The sequence below is a fragment of the Coloeus monedula genome (assembly GCF_965178545.1).
Source record: "Coloeus monedula genome assembly, chromosome: 2".
Taxonomy (NCBI): domain Eukaryota; kingdom Metazoa; phylum Chordata; class Aves; order Passeriformes; family Corvidae; genus Coloeus; species Coloeus monedula.
The window spans coordinates 12,414,430-12,433,815 of NC_138782.1; the positions used below are offsets into that span (position 1 = coordinate 12,414,430).

General features: G+C 38.1%; 1 protein-coding gene across 3 annotated transcripts in view; it reads right to left on the bottom strand.

Moving 5' to 3' along the window:
* The window catches only part of MAP4K3 (mitogen-activated protein kinase kinase kinase kinase 3), a 66,632-nt gene that overhangs the window by 22,450 nt on the left and 24,796 nt on the right, over positions 1 to 19,386 (bottom strand). For 2 of the 3 annotated variants that reach the window (XM_082303272.1, XM_082303271.1), the window contains exons 11-18: positions 19,280 to 19,361; positions 19,067 to 19,177; positions 14,805 to 14,880; positions 13,776 to 13,834; positions 11,125 to 11,187; positions 3,596 to 3,654; positions 2,403 to 2,441; positions 2,067 to 2,120 (exon numbers count right to left, since the gene is read on the bottom strand). In XM_082303272.1, coding sequence (XP_082159398.1) covers positions 2,067 to 2,120; positions 2,403 to 2,441; positions 3,596 to 3,654; positions 11,125 to 11,187; positions 13,776 to 13,834; positions 14,805 to 14,880; positions 19,067 to 19,177; positions 19,280 to 19,361 — 543 coding nt within the window. The remainder of the gene's footprint in view (positions 1 to 2,066; positions 2,121 to 2,402; positions 2,442 to 3,595; positions 3,655 to 11,124; positions 11,188 to 13,775; positions 13,835 to 14,804; positions 14,881 to 19,066; positions 19,178 to 19,279; positions 19,362 to 19,386) is intronic. The other variant, XM_082303273.1, reaches the window with a different exon arrangement.

Sequence of the window (19,386 nt, forward strand, 5' to 3'; positions counted from 1 at the left end):
GTACTTCTGTTGCTTTGGTGGTAGAAATTATCTTCTCTTAGTAACATGGGACCAAGTTTAAGTCTCAGTCATGAGTGCTCAAGCTTCATTTCCATTTCCTTTTATAATCTTCCTCCATTTCAGACAACCAATGTTACTGGGCAGCCAAAGGAAGAAAAAAAGGCAACAATCTGGCATATATGTGATAGATGTTTGTAAAAAGGACCACATGCCCTTGTTCCAACAAGAGGGTTTAGGTGCAGTTTGTCACTGCTATTCATGCAGGGCAGTGCCCCAGTTATTTCTGCTTTCCCAGTTTCCATAACCAGGAAATTCAAGCATCAAGCAGCCTTACTGCACATGAGAGAAAAAGAAATATCAAAATTATTAAATGAAGAGTGATAACTTTATACTGCTCTCTGAAGTGTGTGGAGTCTCTGTTGCTACAAATCACCCAGTTTCATGCAGTGGCATCAGTCTGGACTGGAAGGTGTATCCTGGCTTCACTGGTTTTATTCTGGATCTGAAGCAAGAAGTGACTGATGCCACATGTGCTCCTCAACTGCAGCTCCACCGCACAGAATATAAATCAAACCAAAGACTTGAATCTTCAGTGGGCTCCACAGAAAGACATCCAAGACCAAGCTGATGAACCAGCAACTGCGGCAGAGCCTTGGGCTCAAGCAGATACCAAGATAAAGGCACAGGTGAAGAGTATGTCTGAGCCAAGGCTGAGGGATTCAAGCTTTTACTCCTGTGCTTACACATTGTCAGGGCCTCTCACTGTAGGGCAAAAGTACTTAGGAAGAAATATGGGAAGAAACAGAAAAAATACCAGGATGATTTTGGAAGACTATCAGTGACTACTGGTCCCCAGAGTCAGATGAATCAGAACCTCACCAGAAACTATCAGGTTCTTTCTTGCCTAACCTAAAAAAGAAAATCTACAGAAACACAATGGCGACATAAGCAGCTGAAGTCAATGCTGTTTGAAAGTTCTGATGGAGCTCATGCAAGGAACAAGGATCTCAAAGCACTGGACAAAGAACAAAGAAATCAATGCTAGTACTTCAAGGCAGCAGGGATCAAGAGGTTCCAAGCCCTGGAACTTTACTGAAGTTGATGATACCAGCTGCAAACAGAGCAAGAAAGGGGGAGTGGCGAGGAGGGGGGAGAAACATTAAACAAAAATGAATGGACACAGAGTTGTACACACACACACAAAAAAAAATCCAGAGGTTAGTATGGATGGAGGAACCAAGCAGTAAAATAACTCAAAAAAAGAAGAGAGGGTGTGGTTTGGTTCTCTGCAAGAGAGAGATGCCAGCAATAGATAGCACATATTTTAAAGGTTTCTTGTATGAAGCAACAGCTTTCCAAATTATCCATTAACAGAAAGCAAACAAAAATGTCTCAACGGTATCTTTCCTTTTGGTCTTTACATCAGGTTTATTTAGGAATGTAAATCTACACATACTGGTTGTGCTTTTTAAATTGTTTCTGCTCTCATCTATCAATCAAATAAAGCCCAAGAATATTTATACCAGTGGGATTTAATATGAACATCATTAATTTGACACATGCCTTTGCAGTCACATAACCTTGCTCTCTCTGAGTAATAGAAGTCACCTCTATTCCGAAAACCAAGCACCCATTCAAGCATCCTGCTAGCTGAGAACACAGAGAGAACAAACTCAAACATCTAGAGAAGCCTGTAATGTATATATTTTATCTACTTTTCATGAGCTTTATTTTAATATATAGTTATCAGTTCAAGGCACCAGGACTGGGGTTGGAAAAATTACTGGCTCGGCATAAGGATGCCAAGATTTTGTTCCATAATAGAAAACAAAAAGAAAACTGCATCAAACAAGGACAAGATTTTCCCCTCCCCCCAATTTATAACAATCAGCAGAATAAGACGACTTATGGTGATGTCATCTAGGAACAACATTAAAATAATTATCTTTAAAAATACTATTGCAAAAAGAATCCTGAGCTGTTATAGAATATGATTCAACCTTTTCTTTTCAAATACTCATCTATTCAAGAATCTGATTTTATTTATTTTTACAAGAAGGACTTACTGTTTAGAATCATCATCTGCATCATCATCATCTTCTAAATGTGCCACATGTCCCCTAAGAAAATGAACAAGGTACTACAGTTGAGCAAGTTGTATTAAAATTACCTTGACTGCTGTGAAAGATTTTGACCTCAAAATCTACCTCTTTTATAGAATTTTACTCTCTTTTTTTCAAAATCATTACTGTTCTTTAAGGTATAGCTGCAATCTAGACAACTATGCCTCTCTCAACTCTCAGCAAGCACAGGGACAAGTAAGAACTAGTTGTGACAGACAAAAAAATCAATGCACAAATTACTTTTGAAACACACAAGAGAGGAAAAAGAAATAGAATTACCGCTGATGTAGCTCTTCTTCAACTGATTTTAAGAGACTCCTTCAGAATTAAATAAGAATAAGAACATAATTTAATTGTGGTACACAAACACAATTATCAAAAGCCAGAACAAAAGCACCTATGATTCCATCAGTAAATAATCCAAAGCATGTTATTTCAGCTGCCTTTCAGAATATACATCCAGCATCCACACAAAAATGAACACAGCTGCAAATTTTTTTCATTTATTGTTTGTACAAGACCCTTTCATGCGTGTTTAGTAATGTATTGCTATTAAGTTCAGTGGTCCTTTTTCCTCTTGCTGTAAAAAAAAGGACTATGGCAGCTTGATCTAATTTAAAAGAAATCCACAAGAAAAGCACAATATAAAAAAAACTAAATCAGACTGACAAGTATGAAACTACTATTGGGATAAATTAATTCTTCCCTGGCTCATTTTTGTAACATTTTCAACTTCATATTCATGTCTTTGTCTGAAAACACAGACAGAGAAGAATCACAGGACTAAGAAACAACAGGATTTCAGAAGGTAACAGTATTGATTTTTTTTTCCCCAATTAAAGACTATGCAAAAATATCATGCTCTATGCTTAGGTTTTCTGCATTTTTAGTATGATTTAATTTAGCAAATCAAAGCTAGGCATCCTAATTCTGGCATGCATAAATGTAATTAAGTAATTGCGTGTAAAGGGAAAATTATATGGAAAATTATTTCATATGATTAATACATCAAGATGATTAAAGGTATGAGCATGAAGTTAAAGGGCTTGCTAAGAAAGGTTTTATTTTTTAAAGCATCTATAACTGCATGTTCCTAGTGCCCTACAAGATAAAGAAGGGCACAAAGCAATGTCAAAGAGAAGCACTGCTAGATCCCAGATGGGGTAAAATTATGCTCTGTGGGACCTATCATGCAGAATATTTTGTAAACGAGCAGACCAAGATAATAGCTCTTAAAAGGAAGCTTACACCACCACAAAAACAATATGGTCAACACAGTTTCAAATACTGAGAAGTGCTGCCATTCTGTATCACTGGAGTTACTATTATTTTAGAAATAAATAAGCGATTTTGGAATTTTAACTGATACAAACAAGCTTGACTTATTTTACTACATCTGCTTCAGCTAATGTGTCTTTATATTAAAATAGTCTTGAATGAATTAAAGACAGAAAACGCAGTTGCTTACTCACTTATTTGCACCCAAAAAGTAGCCACACTGAGGACCATGACCATACTCTAGCTGTAGATCCTAAAAATAGAAGAGAATGAATCTCTTAAGATGAACAGGTGAACATCCAACAAACACCCTGTGCCACACTGCTGTTATCCCCTCTGCCACACCTGAGATACCAGACAAGCTCATTTCTCTGGCCTTCCTGACCCCTAACACTACCCTCAGGCCCACTGCAACCAAAAAGCTCCTCTCTGCCAGTTTGCTCCATCTCTGATTCCTTTTACAACTCTGACCTTAGCCCCTTCCTTGTACACAGAGATCCTTTGCTCAAATAAAGTCAGCTGCAGAAAAGAAAACAAAACAACAAAAACAATACAACAATATTAAGAAAAACAAAAGTATTAAGGACTTTGCAATCTACCAGACTCCACAGAGAACCCAGCTACCCCTCACTGGCACGTTTAGTAGTCATTTCAGACAGGGAGTAGTTCTGGCAGGGAGCCTGAAATCCCTTTAGCACATGGACACATTAAAAAAATAAGCAGAAAGGACAATAAGTGTTTTTATCCCTCTGGTTATACCAATATGTGTATACTTCAGGAACACCTCTTCTTTTGAAAAAAACGAAAAAAAACAGAATAAACAAAGTCAAACACTCCAGCAATCATGGAGTGCAGGCTACACAGAAGATGTGGCAATAGGCCTTCAACACTATTTTAAAATTAACACCATAATGGTATAAATATTTAATGCCTTAAAGGCATACAGGGACCCCACTGAAGCACAATTAAATCTCCATCTGCTGGGAGAATACTGCTACAATTACAGCCTATTTTTTCCTTAAAGTGAATCACAATGGGAGAAATCTGAGCATAAATTTGCTCCCAAAATACTGAGTGTATTCACCAGGAGAAACAATTGACCACCTAAATTAGTGATAAATGGATGTTTCCCTTCCTTCCTGGGAAACACTTTAAAGGTGTCCCAACATCTTATGCTGAACAGTCCCCTTTCAGCTGGAACCCATATCAAAAGCATGTCACCCTTCAGCAAGAGGCCCAGGTACCCAAGCTTTAAGAGGAATAAGTCTGGATTAGATGGGGCTGATCTTTCAAAAGTGTGTTTTTAAAAATCAGAGGAAAAGTCTCACACCAGATTCTTGCTTGTCCCAAGCTGATGAAGCAGAAACCACTGCAGCCCTCAGTTCCAGGCTGAAGGGCAATCACGTTAATACAAAGCCATAAATATTGGTTTTTGTTTGCCAAGGAGTTTCAGGTTGTTTACTGCACCCTTTAGTCTGCCCTGTAAAGCTAAGTAGTAGTTTCCACATGGGTGTGTCTACCACAGCTGTCAGTAGCATTTGGTTGCTTCAGTGACTTTACATATTTTCCCAAAACAAGGGAAAATGTGGGAAAAACACTACGTAACTGATAATTACTTGATGTAAAAGAATGAACAGATCAGAGGGCTGAATAAAAATCGCAAATGCAAGCCTGGTGCTGGCATTTCCTGAACCATGGAGAGACTGACTTTTCAATCTCTGTATCAACTTTATTACACATCTTTGTTCTAGAATTAAATGATCCCCCAAACCCACCAAACTCTATCCACTTCTATTGATCTGATTGCTCACCACCAGCTGTTGTACTACAACCCACCACAAAGACACAGATTTAACTTTCTTTGCTCTGAGTGCTTCTATTACTTCTATGCAATCTCAGAAACTTCCACCTGCAAGCACAGATATTTTGAGGATTCAGGCTCTAGAGCAGAAAAAATCACAAGACTGGAAACATAAGATGTCACCAGACTCACAAGCCAGTAGGTTAAACAGGTTGTGTGAGTCTCTGTAAGAGGATGCCAGAACAAAGACTGGGAAACTGTTGAGAAAAATACCCCCAGAACAGTGTAATGAAATTTGAGATTTTCACCTTGAAGAGGCAAGCCTTCAGTGTTGCAAAATCACATTATTTAAAGGTGAGAAACAAAGATGTTATGCTGGACAGACCCAAGATGTCTGTCCACTTGAATTTACACACTGTGCAATGTATGGTTATAGATACACTGTACAGCAATGACAGGGAAATTATTAAGAGAAAATAAATAAACCCACCTAAAACAAAAGGAGCTTTCCTGCCACCAGACCTTTTAAGCAATACTGGAATTTTCCTTATCAAAAATGACATCTGCCAGAATTACTTATGTTTAAATGTTTAAAAGGGCAAAAACTTTGTTCTGATTCACTTTACTGTTGTGTGACATACATTTGACTATGATTTTAATTGCACATGTATGATTTTCCTAAGCCCTTTAAATATTGCAGGTTTTCACTCCAAAGGTAGGGCCAAGTACTCCACTACTAGGGAAATTGCTCCTTTTGACCTCTTGATAAATACTGAGAGCTAGAGAGGTTTTAAAAAGTAAAATACGTTTTCCTTCTACCTTCTATTTCACACAGACACAGAAATCGTAATTTTATCTTAAGTAAGTCTATTCTAGCTACATATTTGACACAGAACCATTGGTAAATACTGCATGTATCCAGCAAAGCCTCCAGTGAGCTGTTGTGCTGCATCAGAACACCCTAGAGAAGTAGACCTTTTTAAAGCTAAACATAAAGGTATGAAAACTTATGAGTTATGGATTTCTACTGGGAAGAACAGATTAGCATTAATTACTAAATTATGCAAATTCACCCATTGACTCTATCGATCTACATTAATATTTTCATTTAACATACATACAATGCTGATTAGTTAATGAGAATTCTTTTTAGATCAGACAACATTGACACAGAATGAATCAGAGACTAGACAGATCTATTCCAATAGAATGTTGAGACCTACAGGCAGTAGCAATGAGAAGAGGTCAATGATCTTGGTATTGAACCAAAGATGCAACCCCAGATTATTCTGCATTCAGCCCCAGGTTACTAAGAGCTCATTCCTGAAACAACTCATCCGTGTACAAGACCAGAGTGCTCTTTGCTGGCAGGGATTGCTTCAGAAAAAAGGTACTACAGGGAATAATTACCAGATCTTCTCAACAGCTTAGATAACATTAAAGGAAGCTGCCATGTAGAAAGCCACATCATACCCTCAGATAAATCACGTGTGCAAGGTAATCAATGACTAAAAACAGCATAGAGATTTCTTCTATACTGTTTGATGGTAAGGCCACGCTATGAAAAAAATTTCCCAGGAATGATCAAATCTACAATATCTTCTGCAGTTTAATTTCTGCAGAATTTCACTGTAAGTTAACTGCTACTGTACCTTTAACAGTCTTACCATCCTAATTTGTTCTATAGGGCTGGGCTGTCCTGGAAATCTGTTTTTCAGTGTTAAGGCCTTCAAAACCAAAACAATGTATACGGCAAACCAGCAATTCAGTTACTTCCTATGTTTGCTGTTCTTGAAATCTAACAAGACAAAAGTAAGGCTTGAAATGTACAAAATCCTAGGGAAGTAACTCTGAATTTCAAAGAATACAAATTACCTTTGGACTACCAACATATCAAGTAAGAAGGCACATACACATCTCTTTCTCAGTAAAATGATAAAGCAATTCCTATCCCATTGCTTCATCAAAGAGGAAGTTAATTTTTAAAAGAGCCTAACACCACCTAAGGCATATTCTGCACTTTAGTGCCTTTATTTCAATAAGAAAGTGCATTCTTGAATTTCTTTGGATACCCCAACACATCAGAAATAGCAAGTTGTATGTACATTTATTTCAAACAGGCTAAATATAATTCTTCCCTGGTGGCTGACTGAGGTTTTACTGTGCAATACTGTTACACAACCACCGTTCCCCTCTTCCCTTGTATTTCAGCTCTCTCTGCATTTTGAGTATGAACATCCCCTTGCCTCCAAGCAGTAAAACTGAGCACCTCATTTTCTCAGTTACTTTTTCCAAGGTACAAAATACCCAGAAGAGGGGAGGAAAACAAAAGAGCAAAAGCCACTGGCACATTTCCTCCCATTTGTACTTATTTTCTTCTGATCCTAAGGACCATGCTCCATTTCACTACCTAAAACTGAAAAGGGCATGAAGACTCTGAAATTCAACACTGAGAGCTACAATAAGTTTTTAGAGCTACGTTAGCTAAATAGGATAGGAGTCTTCATGGCTTGCAGCAAAGAAAAAGCATATATATGTATGTGTAGTGAGGAGAAAAATTACTTAAAGAAAAACACTCCTGGGCAAGGTTCTCTGTTATCTATGTCAATCTCTTTAGCTCAGTCTTTTCCTCCCAATATTTTAGCTTTTCTGCCACAAATAATTAAAAATCACAGAATAGCTGTGCGGAAACATTACACTCCTAAAAGTAACTGTTACCAAAAACGATCACAAATTATTAAACTCAGAGTGTATTTATAAGCCAAAACAAAACAGAAACCGACCAGGACCAAATTATTTAAATACGCCCAAATGTATAAATGCAGCTGGCAAGGACAAGAGTGTAGACTGCATGGGAGCTGCAAATCTCTTACAGAATTCTTTGCTAAAGAAGTCCAAAATGAATGTTACATTTGTAACAACTGAAAGCAATTACATGTTGGAACCTGAGGTATCAAATCCAAGTTTTGTTCAACTCCTCTGTCACTTCAACAGTAGAATTCAACAAATTTCACTCTGTGTTATATCCTCCAGATTAAACTACTCCAGGCCCTGACTTTAGGCAGAATTAAGCTAGAGATCACCAGGGGTTTCTTCCCACCTCATCTTTTTTTGGGGAATTCTCTGATGGTATTTCTCACATAACAAGGTGTGCAGCCCAGTTCTCCATATATGAACCAGAATTATTTTTCAGCTCACTACGAATGGGAAGAAAAATATTTTGCCACAGAATTTCACTGTAGATCATGATAACCTAAATGAAAATATTTTCATTTGGTTCGATGTGACATTTTGTTTTGAGTCAGAACAACAATAAGCTTTTGTGACTCAGAAGCAACAGCATAAGTTAAAAATTGTCCCAGAAAGAAGAATACATATTTTTAAAAGTGACTTTGATGTAAACCATTTCCTGAGCTCACTGCAAATGCAGTGCTCAGCTCTGCCACTTATTTGAGCCAGGATCCAAGCAACTGCTTTTAAAATATACAGAAAGACAGTGAAAAGATCTACCTTATGCAAATCTAATGTGCACATAAGATTAAGAAGACAAAATAGGAACATGAAGAAATCTGAATGACAGGAAGTAGCACATGCAAAAAAAAATCTCAAAGGATGGAAGGTACCCAAGAAAATTTCTGAGAAATTCGTTGTCTAATTGCAGAAAAAACACCTATCCTGAAAGGCAGAAGAGCCTGTATTTAGAGCAAAATAGTCTGTTATTTATTTAGCTATGAACCGAAGGGGTATATTTGTAGAAGATCAAAGAGAAGCACTATCTTGTCCTTTCTGATTGCAATTTGCATTAAGGGATACTGGGGTTTGGACAGGGACTTTTCCCTGCAAACAAGACTTGTACTCAATTTCTCCATTCTTCTGGCAGATCCAGGTAGCTGTTTCAGAAGAGCACAGGGGGAAGGAAGGGGAGAAGAAAAAGACAGGAATGATTTTTAAGAGTAGCCACATCATAGGCATCAAATGTTTGAAAGGTAATGTGCATGATGACTGCATAAACTGCCATATGATCAATCCAGCTGTGCAAAATACGTGGTGATAGGTAAAAATACTGTCACTCCCCAAATTTGCTTTGAACCTCAACTGTATGTAGTCCAAAGTATGCCTCAATTTATGATCTTTTTTTTTTTTTACAACCTTAGAGACACACAGCTCTGCAAAGGAGTTGCTGCTTATGAGGTATTTTATAAAACCAGTACAACAGCAGGGAAAGAGCCCAACAGTAGTAGGTGATACATAATGCTTGTGAAAAAGCATAATCTTCTCCTCTTGATGACATTTGAAAAATTCATGTATCACTTCTCAATGAACATATCTGAAACCAATACTGAGAGAGCAGGAGTGGGGGAAGGAGACACAGAGAGAATCTCTGATTAGCACATCCTACAGAAGAATGAACCAACTAGTAATTATCTCCTCTAAGGGTTAGATCTTACTGGAAGATTCTCAAAAATTCATGATGTATTACCACCAACTCAGAATTCTCCACTTTGATTCACAATGAGCACAGGAGGACGTGAAGAAAGCAGTGAAACAGAGAAAGAAAAAGTGCTGTTGAGTGACTTTAAAAACACATCTCACGACAGTAACAACAGTAGTGCTTGGTAAGTTTTATAATAATTACAATTTTTGAAGAGTGTACTGAAGAGTACGGGGTAGAAGGATAAGAAAGGACAGTTCAGTTATGAGACATGTTCTCATTCTGCTCTTAGACCCACAGACACCAGGCTAGCAAGATATGTGACAACACTGAGAGTAACCTTAAAAAAAAAAGATTTAAAAGGTGTCAAACTGCAAAGAGGAAACCAAAAGCAAACCAAACTGAAAAGCCAAAACCACGCTCTCAAAACCAGAGGAACTGCACAGGATGGAGGTGTTGCCACCAGGTAGGGAAATCTAAGCTACTGATCTCAAAACAGTTTGTGAAACATTCTCGTAAATATGCAATACAGAAAATTCCTTCCAAGAAAGGCAAAGACAGTCTAAGCTTTCACTAACTATGTTTCTGGCAGATTCAAGTCACACCAAGCCAACAGATGGCATAACAAACAAAGAAACAAAAAAACCACTAAAAAACAAAACTAATAACAAAAAATTATCACATAAACCCCAAGACATTCTCAAACACCCCAGTTTTCCCATCTTCCTCTTGGAGCACCTATATTAAACATCTCACAAATCTAAGAAAATTAGTAGATTAATGCTCTTCATTTAGTACAGAATGCTGCTTCCTTTTTTCCAACAGTTTGTCCAAGACTTGGATGCATTACCCATCTAACTACACAAAGAGCAGAGACATAAGAATACTCACTTCCTACAGTAATTTCTACAGTGTGATGCTAACAACCAAATGTTTTAGCAGTGCAGCAACAAAAAATGTGGAATATGTATCAGACTTTATATGATGCCAAATACCATTGAAAACAGTTATGAGCCCACTTTCTGTTATTTCTATTAAGTGTATACTCATTCTGTAACATAATTACCATCTGGAGAATTCAGAGACTTACACTTATATATTTTATATCTTGCATGGGATCACTTAAAGGAACTACCAGACAAAAATACAAAGAAAATGTTTCTTCTATTTTCAATCACCCTCCAAAAAACAAACAAATTATGCACAGTATGGCAGTAAAGAAATGAGAATGAATGCATTAACACTAAGCCCCTTCTGTAAGAGCAATTCAAGTAAATATGAATACAGGTTAAATACTGTCACAATGCTGCACATACTGAGAATTTCTTTCTACACTACAGAAATACACATACAGACTAATAGTTACATTGAATGGTTTTCACACAGATGAAAACACCACTACTACAACAACAGGACAAAACATGAGCTTTCAAAAAGGAAAACAAGGACCAAACTAACACTGACAAAGAAAGGCATAAGATGAAAAATACCAGGTTAGATCTTGCAGTGTAGTATATGTCTTCTGAATTGTCCAAAAAATCGCTACTGTCAGGCTGTTCATTAGATAGAGATCAAGAAAAGCGAGTTATTTATATTGTGACTGAAAGCCAGGTGCACATAAGTGTAAATTTTCTTGCTAAAAAAAAAAAAAAGATACTGTTAGTTGAAACTCAAAACCATGTTAAGACAGTTCTCAGGATGGGGGCAAAACACAGCTAAGGGAATGGTCACATTACCAAACACCAAAATGATGAATTATTGCTCATCAGCTGAGCTGTGGTAATGTGTGACAAACTGTCCCAGTAAGAGTCCAGTTCAATATCTCAGTGCAGCACAGACCATAACTCCTCATGCTGCAGGGGTCCAGTCCTTTGTGCACTCACACACATAAGTAACTGAGTGTAAGTGTAAACACGCTTGGTGAGACACAAGTAAAAGCATCAGAACTGCTTTAATGAAAACAGATCCCCACTGTTCCTGCTAGAGGAAGACACAGGCATCTCTTGCTCCCACTTCCATTTCAAAGACTTTCTCTGCCAGAGCAGGTAGATTACTACAAATTTCTCCCACAGACTGGTTTGTGCTGAGGCTCTTTGCTAAAGCATCCATTCTTTGAATAGGTCACTTGTTTGCAATCTGCCATGCCAATTTAAAATGTCCACTGGTTCTACAGCTAATCTATACCTGTATGCTTTTAATTTGGTCTCTGGACCCAACATCATTATTTTTGAAATCACAAATCTGTTTTATCTGGGAAGAACATATCAGGTCTGCATGCTTCCTTCTGACATAAAGCACAGAGCAGTTAATTTTCCTCTTCAGAAAGATCCAAACAAACAGTTATAGATGTCTCCTACAGACAGGGAGATGAGGGAAGTTCTTTGGACAGGTTTCAAATATGAAACATCTGACCAGAACAGACAACACTAATATATTTTCTTATCAGAATTAATCTGGATGGTTCAAGTCCCTTCACCAAGCAGCAAGGGCTTCTGAGATTCCAAAGTGCAAAGGTCCTGACTGCTAACACAGTGTAGGAAAAGGCTTGGATTCCTCCCTTCCAACAACACCTGTCAAAGAAGTGCTCTCAAAAGCTGTGCTTTAACCCCCTTAGAAAATCCCTCTCCAGTTTAGCAACTCAAGCTCCTAAGGTGCAATAAAAGCACCACTGCCCCATGGAGTTATCCATTATGGTTTGTATATTCAGCAACTGATAAAAAGAAAGAAATGGGAAAAGTATTTTTAAAACTTCAGCCTCCCCACTGACATCCTTTTGCAATTATGATTGTGAGTGTATAAATAAAATTCTTAATGAACAAAAGCATGATAATTTCAACAATACAATGCTTCCAATTGCATTTTCTTTACAATCCAGACCATGCAACAGGGAAGCAAACACAGGATAACCTGGAATCAGCCCAAAAATAATTTTGAGTTAAATGATGGGTTTAGGGTAGAAGCACTGCCTTCATTATCATATTTAATAAAAACTTACATAACCAGGGCTCCTAAATGACACAGTTATGTCACGGTCTAAGTAACACATCTGAAATACTTCTCTAAATCCCATGTGTGATTTGGTCAGCTGTTCTCCTCCATCTCAAACAGGCACCAGAAACTGAGGCTCTCTGTCCAGCCAGTTCTGAGGACGAGCCTGGTTAAATACAACCTCACACAGCCAGAGTCTGCTGACCCACTACCAAAGGGCAAAGCACTTGGAAGGATTATTTCAGTACAACTACAAAGCACCACAAGGAAGTCTGTGTCAGAAATCCGACTCACATGTGGTTTGTAGACTACAGAAGTACATTCCTAAGTACACACCCTTCCAAAAACCAACTCAGAGCAAAGCCACTGTCCCTCCCACCTATCTACTAAGCCAACTTTTTCTCTGTAACACCTGCCTTAGGAAAACAAAATGAACACACAAGTCTGCGGTGAGGAAGCAAAGGAGTGTCTTTTTGTCCAGGAATGTGAAGAAACTGCCCAAGTGCACAAATGTGGAAAGCAACAGTCTCCAGAGAAGAGAGGAAGCTACTGCAATTGTGTGTGACACAGCACAGACACCTTTTCCCCCACAGCTTGAGTTCTTACACCCCTTGTACTGATGGGCCCACAGGAAGAAATCACTGGCAATACACCTTGGCAGAAAGTATCAGCTGCCAGACTCAGCATGGCTCATCTGTGACACAGGGCCACAGAAGGATTTTTCAGAGAGGAAATTCTTTTAAAATGCATTGTACCTCTCCCCTCAAGCTCTCAATTTTATTATTTCCATTGTCAATACAAGAATGAGGGAGAAAAACAGTTGAGTACACACAGGAATTAATTAAAAAAACAACTCTGTAAATAAAGGGAATGCTATACTGGGCAGTGAGGTACAAAGGATATAGGTAACCTGCAACACAAAGGGCTGTTGCTTAGCACATACAGCACACCTGGCAGAAACCACAAATACAGAGGTTTGCTACATACAGTGAGTGTAATGGCACCAAAAAGCCACTGTTACAACTTGTCAGTAAAATCACTAACAAGTTCAGTAGTACCAAGGAAGCATGCTATACATCTTGGATTTCTCCTCCTCCACAGATATTTGTAGGGAATAATGTGTAGTGCATAGCTCATGCCGCTTGTTACTCACAAATTCATGATGGGGCTCTGTCTCTTTCCTCAAGGGTGGATCAAACTTTACTTGGCCAACTAAAGGGGAGAAAATAAAAACAAGAAGTTGGACTGTAGTTAGACAAAGACTTAGCTTCAAAGGCTAACAAAAAAGAAAAAAATCAGTTTAATGAGTGTATCATATCCTCACTGACAGAAACTTGTGACACATGGACATACCAAACTTGTGCCTGCTAGAAACTAATGGGCCCAGAAAGTACTCTTTATCACAAAGGCAGCCCAATCACCATTTGCCTCACCTACTCATTAGAAGGAACAGGAAAACCACTGAGCAAACAGGGCAGTGAAGTGTGCTCTTTAGAGGTGCATTTTTTAGCTGTAATTTTTAGAAAAAACTAGCCATGGTGTGAATTCACTGTTGGATCTGTTCTTCTGGGAGACTCACTAGCACTAAGGAGTGCTGAATGATGTTTGGAGTGACTTACCACAACAACTCTTTGGCAGGACTTCTTGAACACTCCTACTCTCAATTTTACCTTAAGAGAAGACAGCTAAAGCTCTGAGTACTGCTCTGAATTAATTCAAGCAAAAGAATTACTACAACTAGGGGGATGGAGTCTGTTTTTAATAGCCAGTGATCAACCTCCTCCCTTCCTGACCTCTATGGGATTGTTTCAATTCAAAAGCAAATCCAAGCTACTGAATTAAGGAAGAAAAAATAATCCTTTGCCATTGTTACCCAGCTGAATCTGGCATTGGTCTGAATATCCTTGCTGGAGCAACACATGAAACTATGTCAATCAGCTCTCAGAAGAGCTCAGGCTGTGTCTTGTTCAATTAAGATGAAGCAATAATCATCTTTGCTGTAGTGCTGGCAAAGGGTGTACCCAAATATTTTAAAGAACCTATATCCTTAAGTGAAAGAGCCTAAGTTTTCATTTTCCTATGCATCATTAAAAATGCTTCTATATATGTCAGATACCCAAAATACCAGCTGAAATAATATCAATGATTAAATACATCATATTGTCACATTACATGTGCTTACAGTTTATTTCGGAGCGTGTTTTTTCTTCTCTCCCATTTCTACTTGTTGAATGAATTCTGTGAGGCACAACAAGAGGCTAGAAGGGAAAAATAAAATATTTCAATACCAAAACATACTCACTTGAAACCCTGTAGTGTGTAACAGTTTTTAGCAGGCTTCTTGAGCGTAATATTAAAAAAAAAGAAATCAAGTGAAAGCTAAATGTAAAGACTGCATGCAATTTTTAATATATTAAAATTATTTGGAGACATTTTAACTGTTGAGTGCCTTCAATATAAGGGGTTTTAGAACACTGCATTTGAACAAATAAAGCTAATGCTAGCCAGCATTTGTCTTTGCTCATAGAGCATTTCATTTTTCACCATTCAGTTTAAGGCTATTGGTAGTTTTTAAAATAAGCAGTAAGTCTAAATCTGACTTACTGGCAGATTTCATTCCATTAGATACCGAAATCACTTTCCCAGCTTCTAACTAAAATTGATTCCTAAAATGTCATCAGTTACATTATTTAAGCAGATGAGAAACCTGCCTGAGGTTTTCAAAGCTGAATAGACAGGAGTATTCCTGGTACTCCTGTGCTGTGTGGCAAGAGAGATAGTAAAACTTCTACAAATTCACCTTCATATTTATATTCCACGTCTATTTTTTCCCTGAATTTCCATTTACTTCTCTACAGGATGAAGTGTTCTGTGCTTTAAAACCTGGCTTTCTTTTTTTCCCCTCTGTTGGATTTCCTCTCCTTCCTACATGCACCACTGCAAGTTCTCTCAGAAATGTGGGGGCATTGTCCACCCTTGTTCACTGCCTCAAGGTCCATGGTGAGCATCTTTGCATGTGAATCACCCTTCTGTATGCTTTTGTTACCAATATTGTTGCTGTACTATCACAGTCATGAATAGCTCAGAAACAGTTCATTCCTCAAATACTACCTGAAAACATAATTTCCCTTCTCCCCTTTTCCTCACACAATACTTTCTTGCTTCCTATTAGGATCCAACACACATACATGGTGTTTCACCTCCCATTTTTGTTCACTTTGCTCTTCCTCGAAACTGAAGAGACTTACAGATTGTGGGTGTGTATTTTCTCCCACATATCTCAGCAGCAGTTTTTCTGTTTCTCACAGCTTATGTCAATCCTTCCTTTCCACAGTTCCATTTGGTCTACTGCGTACTCTTTGAGCTTCGAAAATGGTATGGAACAGCATGTCAAGGATTGATCTGATACTGCATGCTGAAAGGCTGCTCATTTATAATCTTTTATTAAGAGGCACTGCCTGGTTGTGTATGATGTGTGTGCATCTGTAATGCCAGCACCAGGAGCCCAGCAGGAGGTATTTTCACCTTTGCAGCAATACTGTGTGAGTACCTGCACCCAGACACAGATGTCTGTGTTGCACTATAGACAGAGCCTGTCCTCCAGTCACCTTCTCCATGACCACAGAATTACATTCAGGATCAAATCTTCATCTCTCAGTCATGAGGACAAAGTCCTCAAGTCACCTTGAAATACCTGCACTGACAACAGGCTGACACCAACACCTGACATCTGAGCTGTGCAGGAGGACAAAGGAATGTAGGTTAACTTCCTGGCACAAATGCCAGTTGGGCACAATTTCCATCATGGCACAGATCTCAAAAGCAATCTTATCCCCAAAACTTGCAGTGTGCTACACATAAAACATGAGCAGTTTCCTCTTTGCAGCCTTTTCAGCTAATATCACATCCATCCTGAGAATCACTGCCACAGAAAAGGGAAGAACAGGCAATTGTCAACATCTCCTAAGTCCAGAGTCCCAACCAGAGATCCTGCCCATGACTGAATGGGAAATTAAGTGAAGCCCTCCATGAGCTGGGATAGGGAAATATGCTGGAAATGTCAGTTTCAGATACTGTTGTCAAACAAGTAACAACTGCATGAACAGAAGAACCTTTTTGATTATACCCAAATGATGCCATCATGGTTTTTTGTTTTCACACATTAAACACTTCACCTTTGAGTTCAGAATGATTTAAAGATGTAGTATGGTACTCTTCAGAGTGGTGGCAAATTCAGATCAACTTCTCAGCTCTGCAGACTATCCAAGCAGTAACAGATTGCATCCCCCTAAAAGCAGCGCAGGCCAAGTGAAGACCTGTCACCACAGTGGGCAGCAGACTTCCCTTCAAAGACCACTGACAGAAAAGATCTCTAGTCTCCAAAAAAGAAAAACAACCCATCAAAAAACCCCAAAACATTACCACCACCAGTCAAAAAAATCAATAGCTCTAGACAAACTGGGGAATATGTCTGAGGCTCTAGATTCTCAATGGTGTTTTTATACTGTGTTATGTTGTACCACATTTTATCACTTCTTTTGATTTTTGCTGGATGCATTCAGGCAATTGTGACAAGTACAGCACTGGCCAATCCCTAAATTAACATCTCCAGCTGCCTCTATGAGCAAGAAAGTTATGGAGCAAGTTAAATTGTGCATAACATACACTTCTTATTCCACTCATTTTATTATATGGAAAGACCACAATGCCAATGACTGCTTTGCCTTGGTGAGATTCTTCATCTGAAATACAAAACTTGCTCAACTTCTCCCCAGACAAGGCATAGTTTTTCCTCCTGATACCACACTTCATTATGGGATAACTGATAAGCCATACAGTAGAAAACAGAAGAGCCCTCTTCATGCTAAGTCACAAGGGACATGTAAGAATGAACACTATTTTGTAAGCTACCAGTAATTATCAATAAAATGCAGACTGGTACTCCATGCAAGAGGAGAAGAGAAAGTCTCCACCTGAGCAGCCCAAAATGAAGGTCAAGAGTCCTACTAAAAAGATACACCAGTGACACAGGGAAATGGTACATGGTTTCAGCACAATCTCCCAGGAAAGCCTGGGAGGGAAGCCTCACAGAGCTGAGCAGCTCACTCACAGGAAGCACACTACCTTTCTTCTTACAGCAGCTCATGAAAGCTTTGGTTTTCTGCTTTCCACAGAAACACCACCTGAAGGGCCTCAGAGCTCTCACTCATCAATGAGCAGAGAGAGAACTAAAGGACACTCAAGAGCTTATGGTGAGAAGATCCAAGTTACTCAGTGCTGACTCCATCAGGAATCAGACACCTTTCTCTTAAGTGACCTGAAAGCCAACCACATCAAGGGATTTCTTGTATTTGACTTAATTTTTTTTTATCAGAAAAATCTATTAAATGTGCTCCACTGTGTGCATTTGCTTCTAAAAGTTTTGATTATTATTCCATCCTTATGCCTTCATCTCTTTCCATCTCTTTTGGAAAATATGCAAGCACTGCACTCCATAACATAAAAAATTATCTATTTCACTTTGGCTTCTTTCCACACTTTTTATTTTAGCTTTTAAGATAGACTTGGTGCAAGTCAACTTGTCTTTGCTGTTCAAGGGGCTAAAAGCTCATTTAACTTGTAAAATCTGAAAATTAGTCTCTTAAATTAGTTGCCTCGTTTAAGCTTCTTTTACTTGGAAGGCATTTTTAAACTAGTTTACCCATTAAAAATCACCAAAAAAAATGCAATTCAAGAATCAGTGGCATTTGTGTTAAAAGGATTACATTTTTTCTTCAAAAAAAAGGGAACTGTAAACATTGGGGAAGTATTTGCTAACATGCAGTAAAGTATGAAGACAGGATGAAGTAACAGAATATCTGTTTTCTCTTCTGTATTAAACACTTCAGTCCTGTGCTCTTTATCATCTTACATAAGCAGGCTACTTTTTCCCAGCTGTTTGAGCAGAAAATCAGAAACTCTTTGATGAAACTGTAAGTGAAATCAAGTTTCAGAATATTCTAAGATGGAAAAATACAATCTGCAAAAAACACACATCAAACCATTTGACAAAAACATTACAGGATCATTCTCTCCTACACAGGTATAAAATCATTTTTATGAATGCTTTCTTTGCAGATGGAAACATAACTCCATAAAGAAACATACAGTAGAATGCATGACAGAACTCAGGACTGGAGAAGCAGACCATATTTACTGTTTCAAAACTGTTGAACAACAATAAACAAAATTTTGAAGTATCTAAATCTCTTTCTCTTTGAGCTTCCCTTTCCAAAAATATAATGATTTTTGCTAAGTGCCTGTATGTGTGACAGAGCAGCACAACCAAAAGTAAAAGCAACCCTTGAGACTATTTCCAGATCACAAAAAAATCCTGGGGCTCAATAAATCACAATAGTTTAGTTTTGCTGGCAAAAAAATCCCTTAATTAAAACATATTCCTACCTCAGGATCATCATCATCAAAATCATGATAAGTGGAATGATCAGGATTATTCATTTTATCCAGAAGTTCAATGGCAAGACTTCGATTTAATGGCTGGGTAACAAAGGGATGCTGAAAGACAGAGGGAAACACAGAGATTAGAATTCCAGCTGCTCACATTAAGCATATTTTAATTTTATAACTTTAAAAAACCCCTCATACATAAATTTATACCTGTAGCAACTTTTCAGCTGTAGGTCTTTTTTTAGGATTTTTTGTAAGTGCCATTTTCACAAAATGATGGAAACTATTGGACCTGTAAAACAAAGTGCTAAACATTA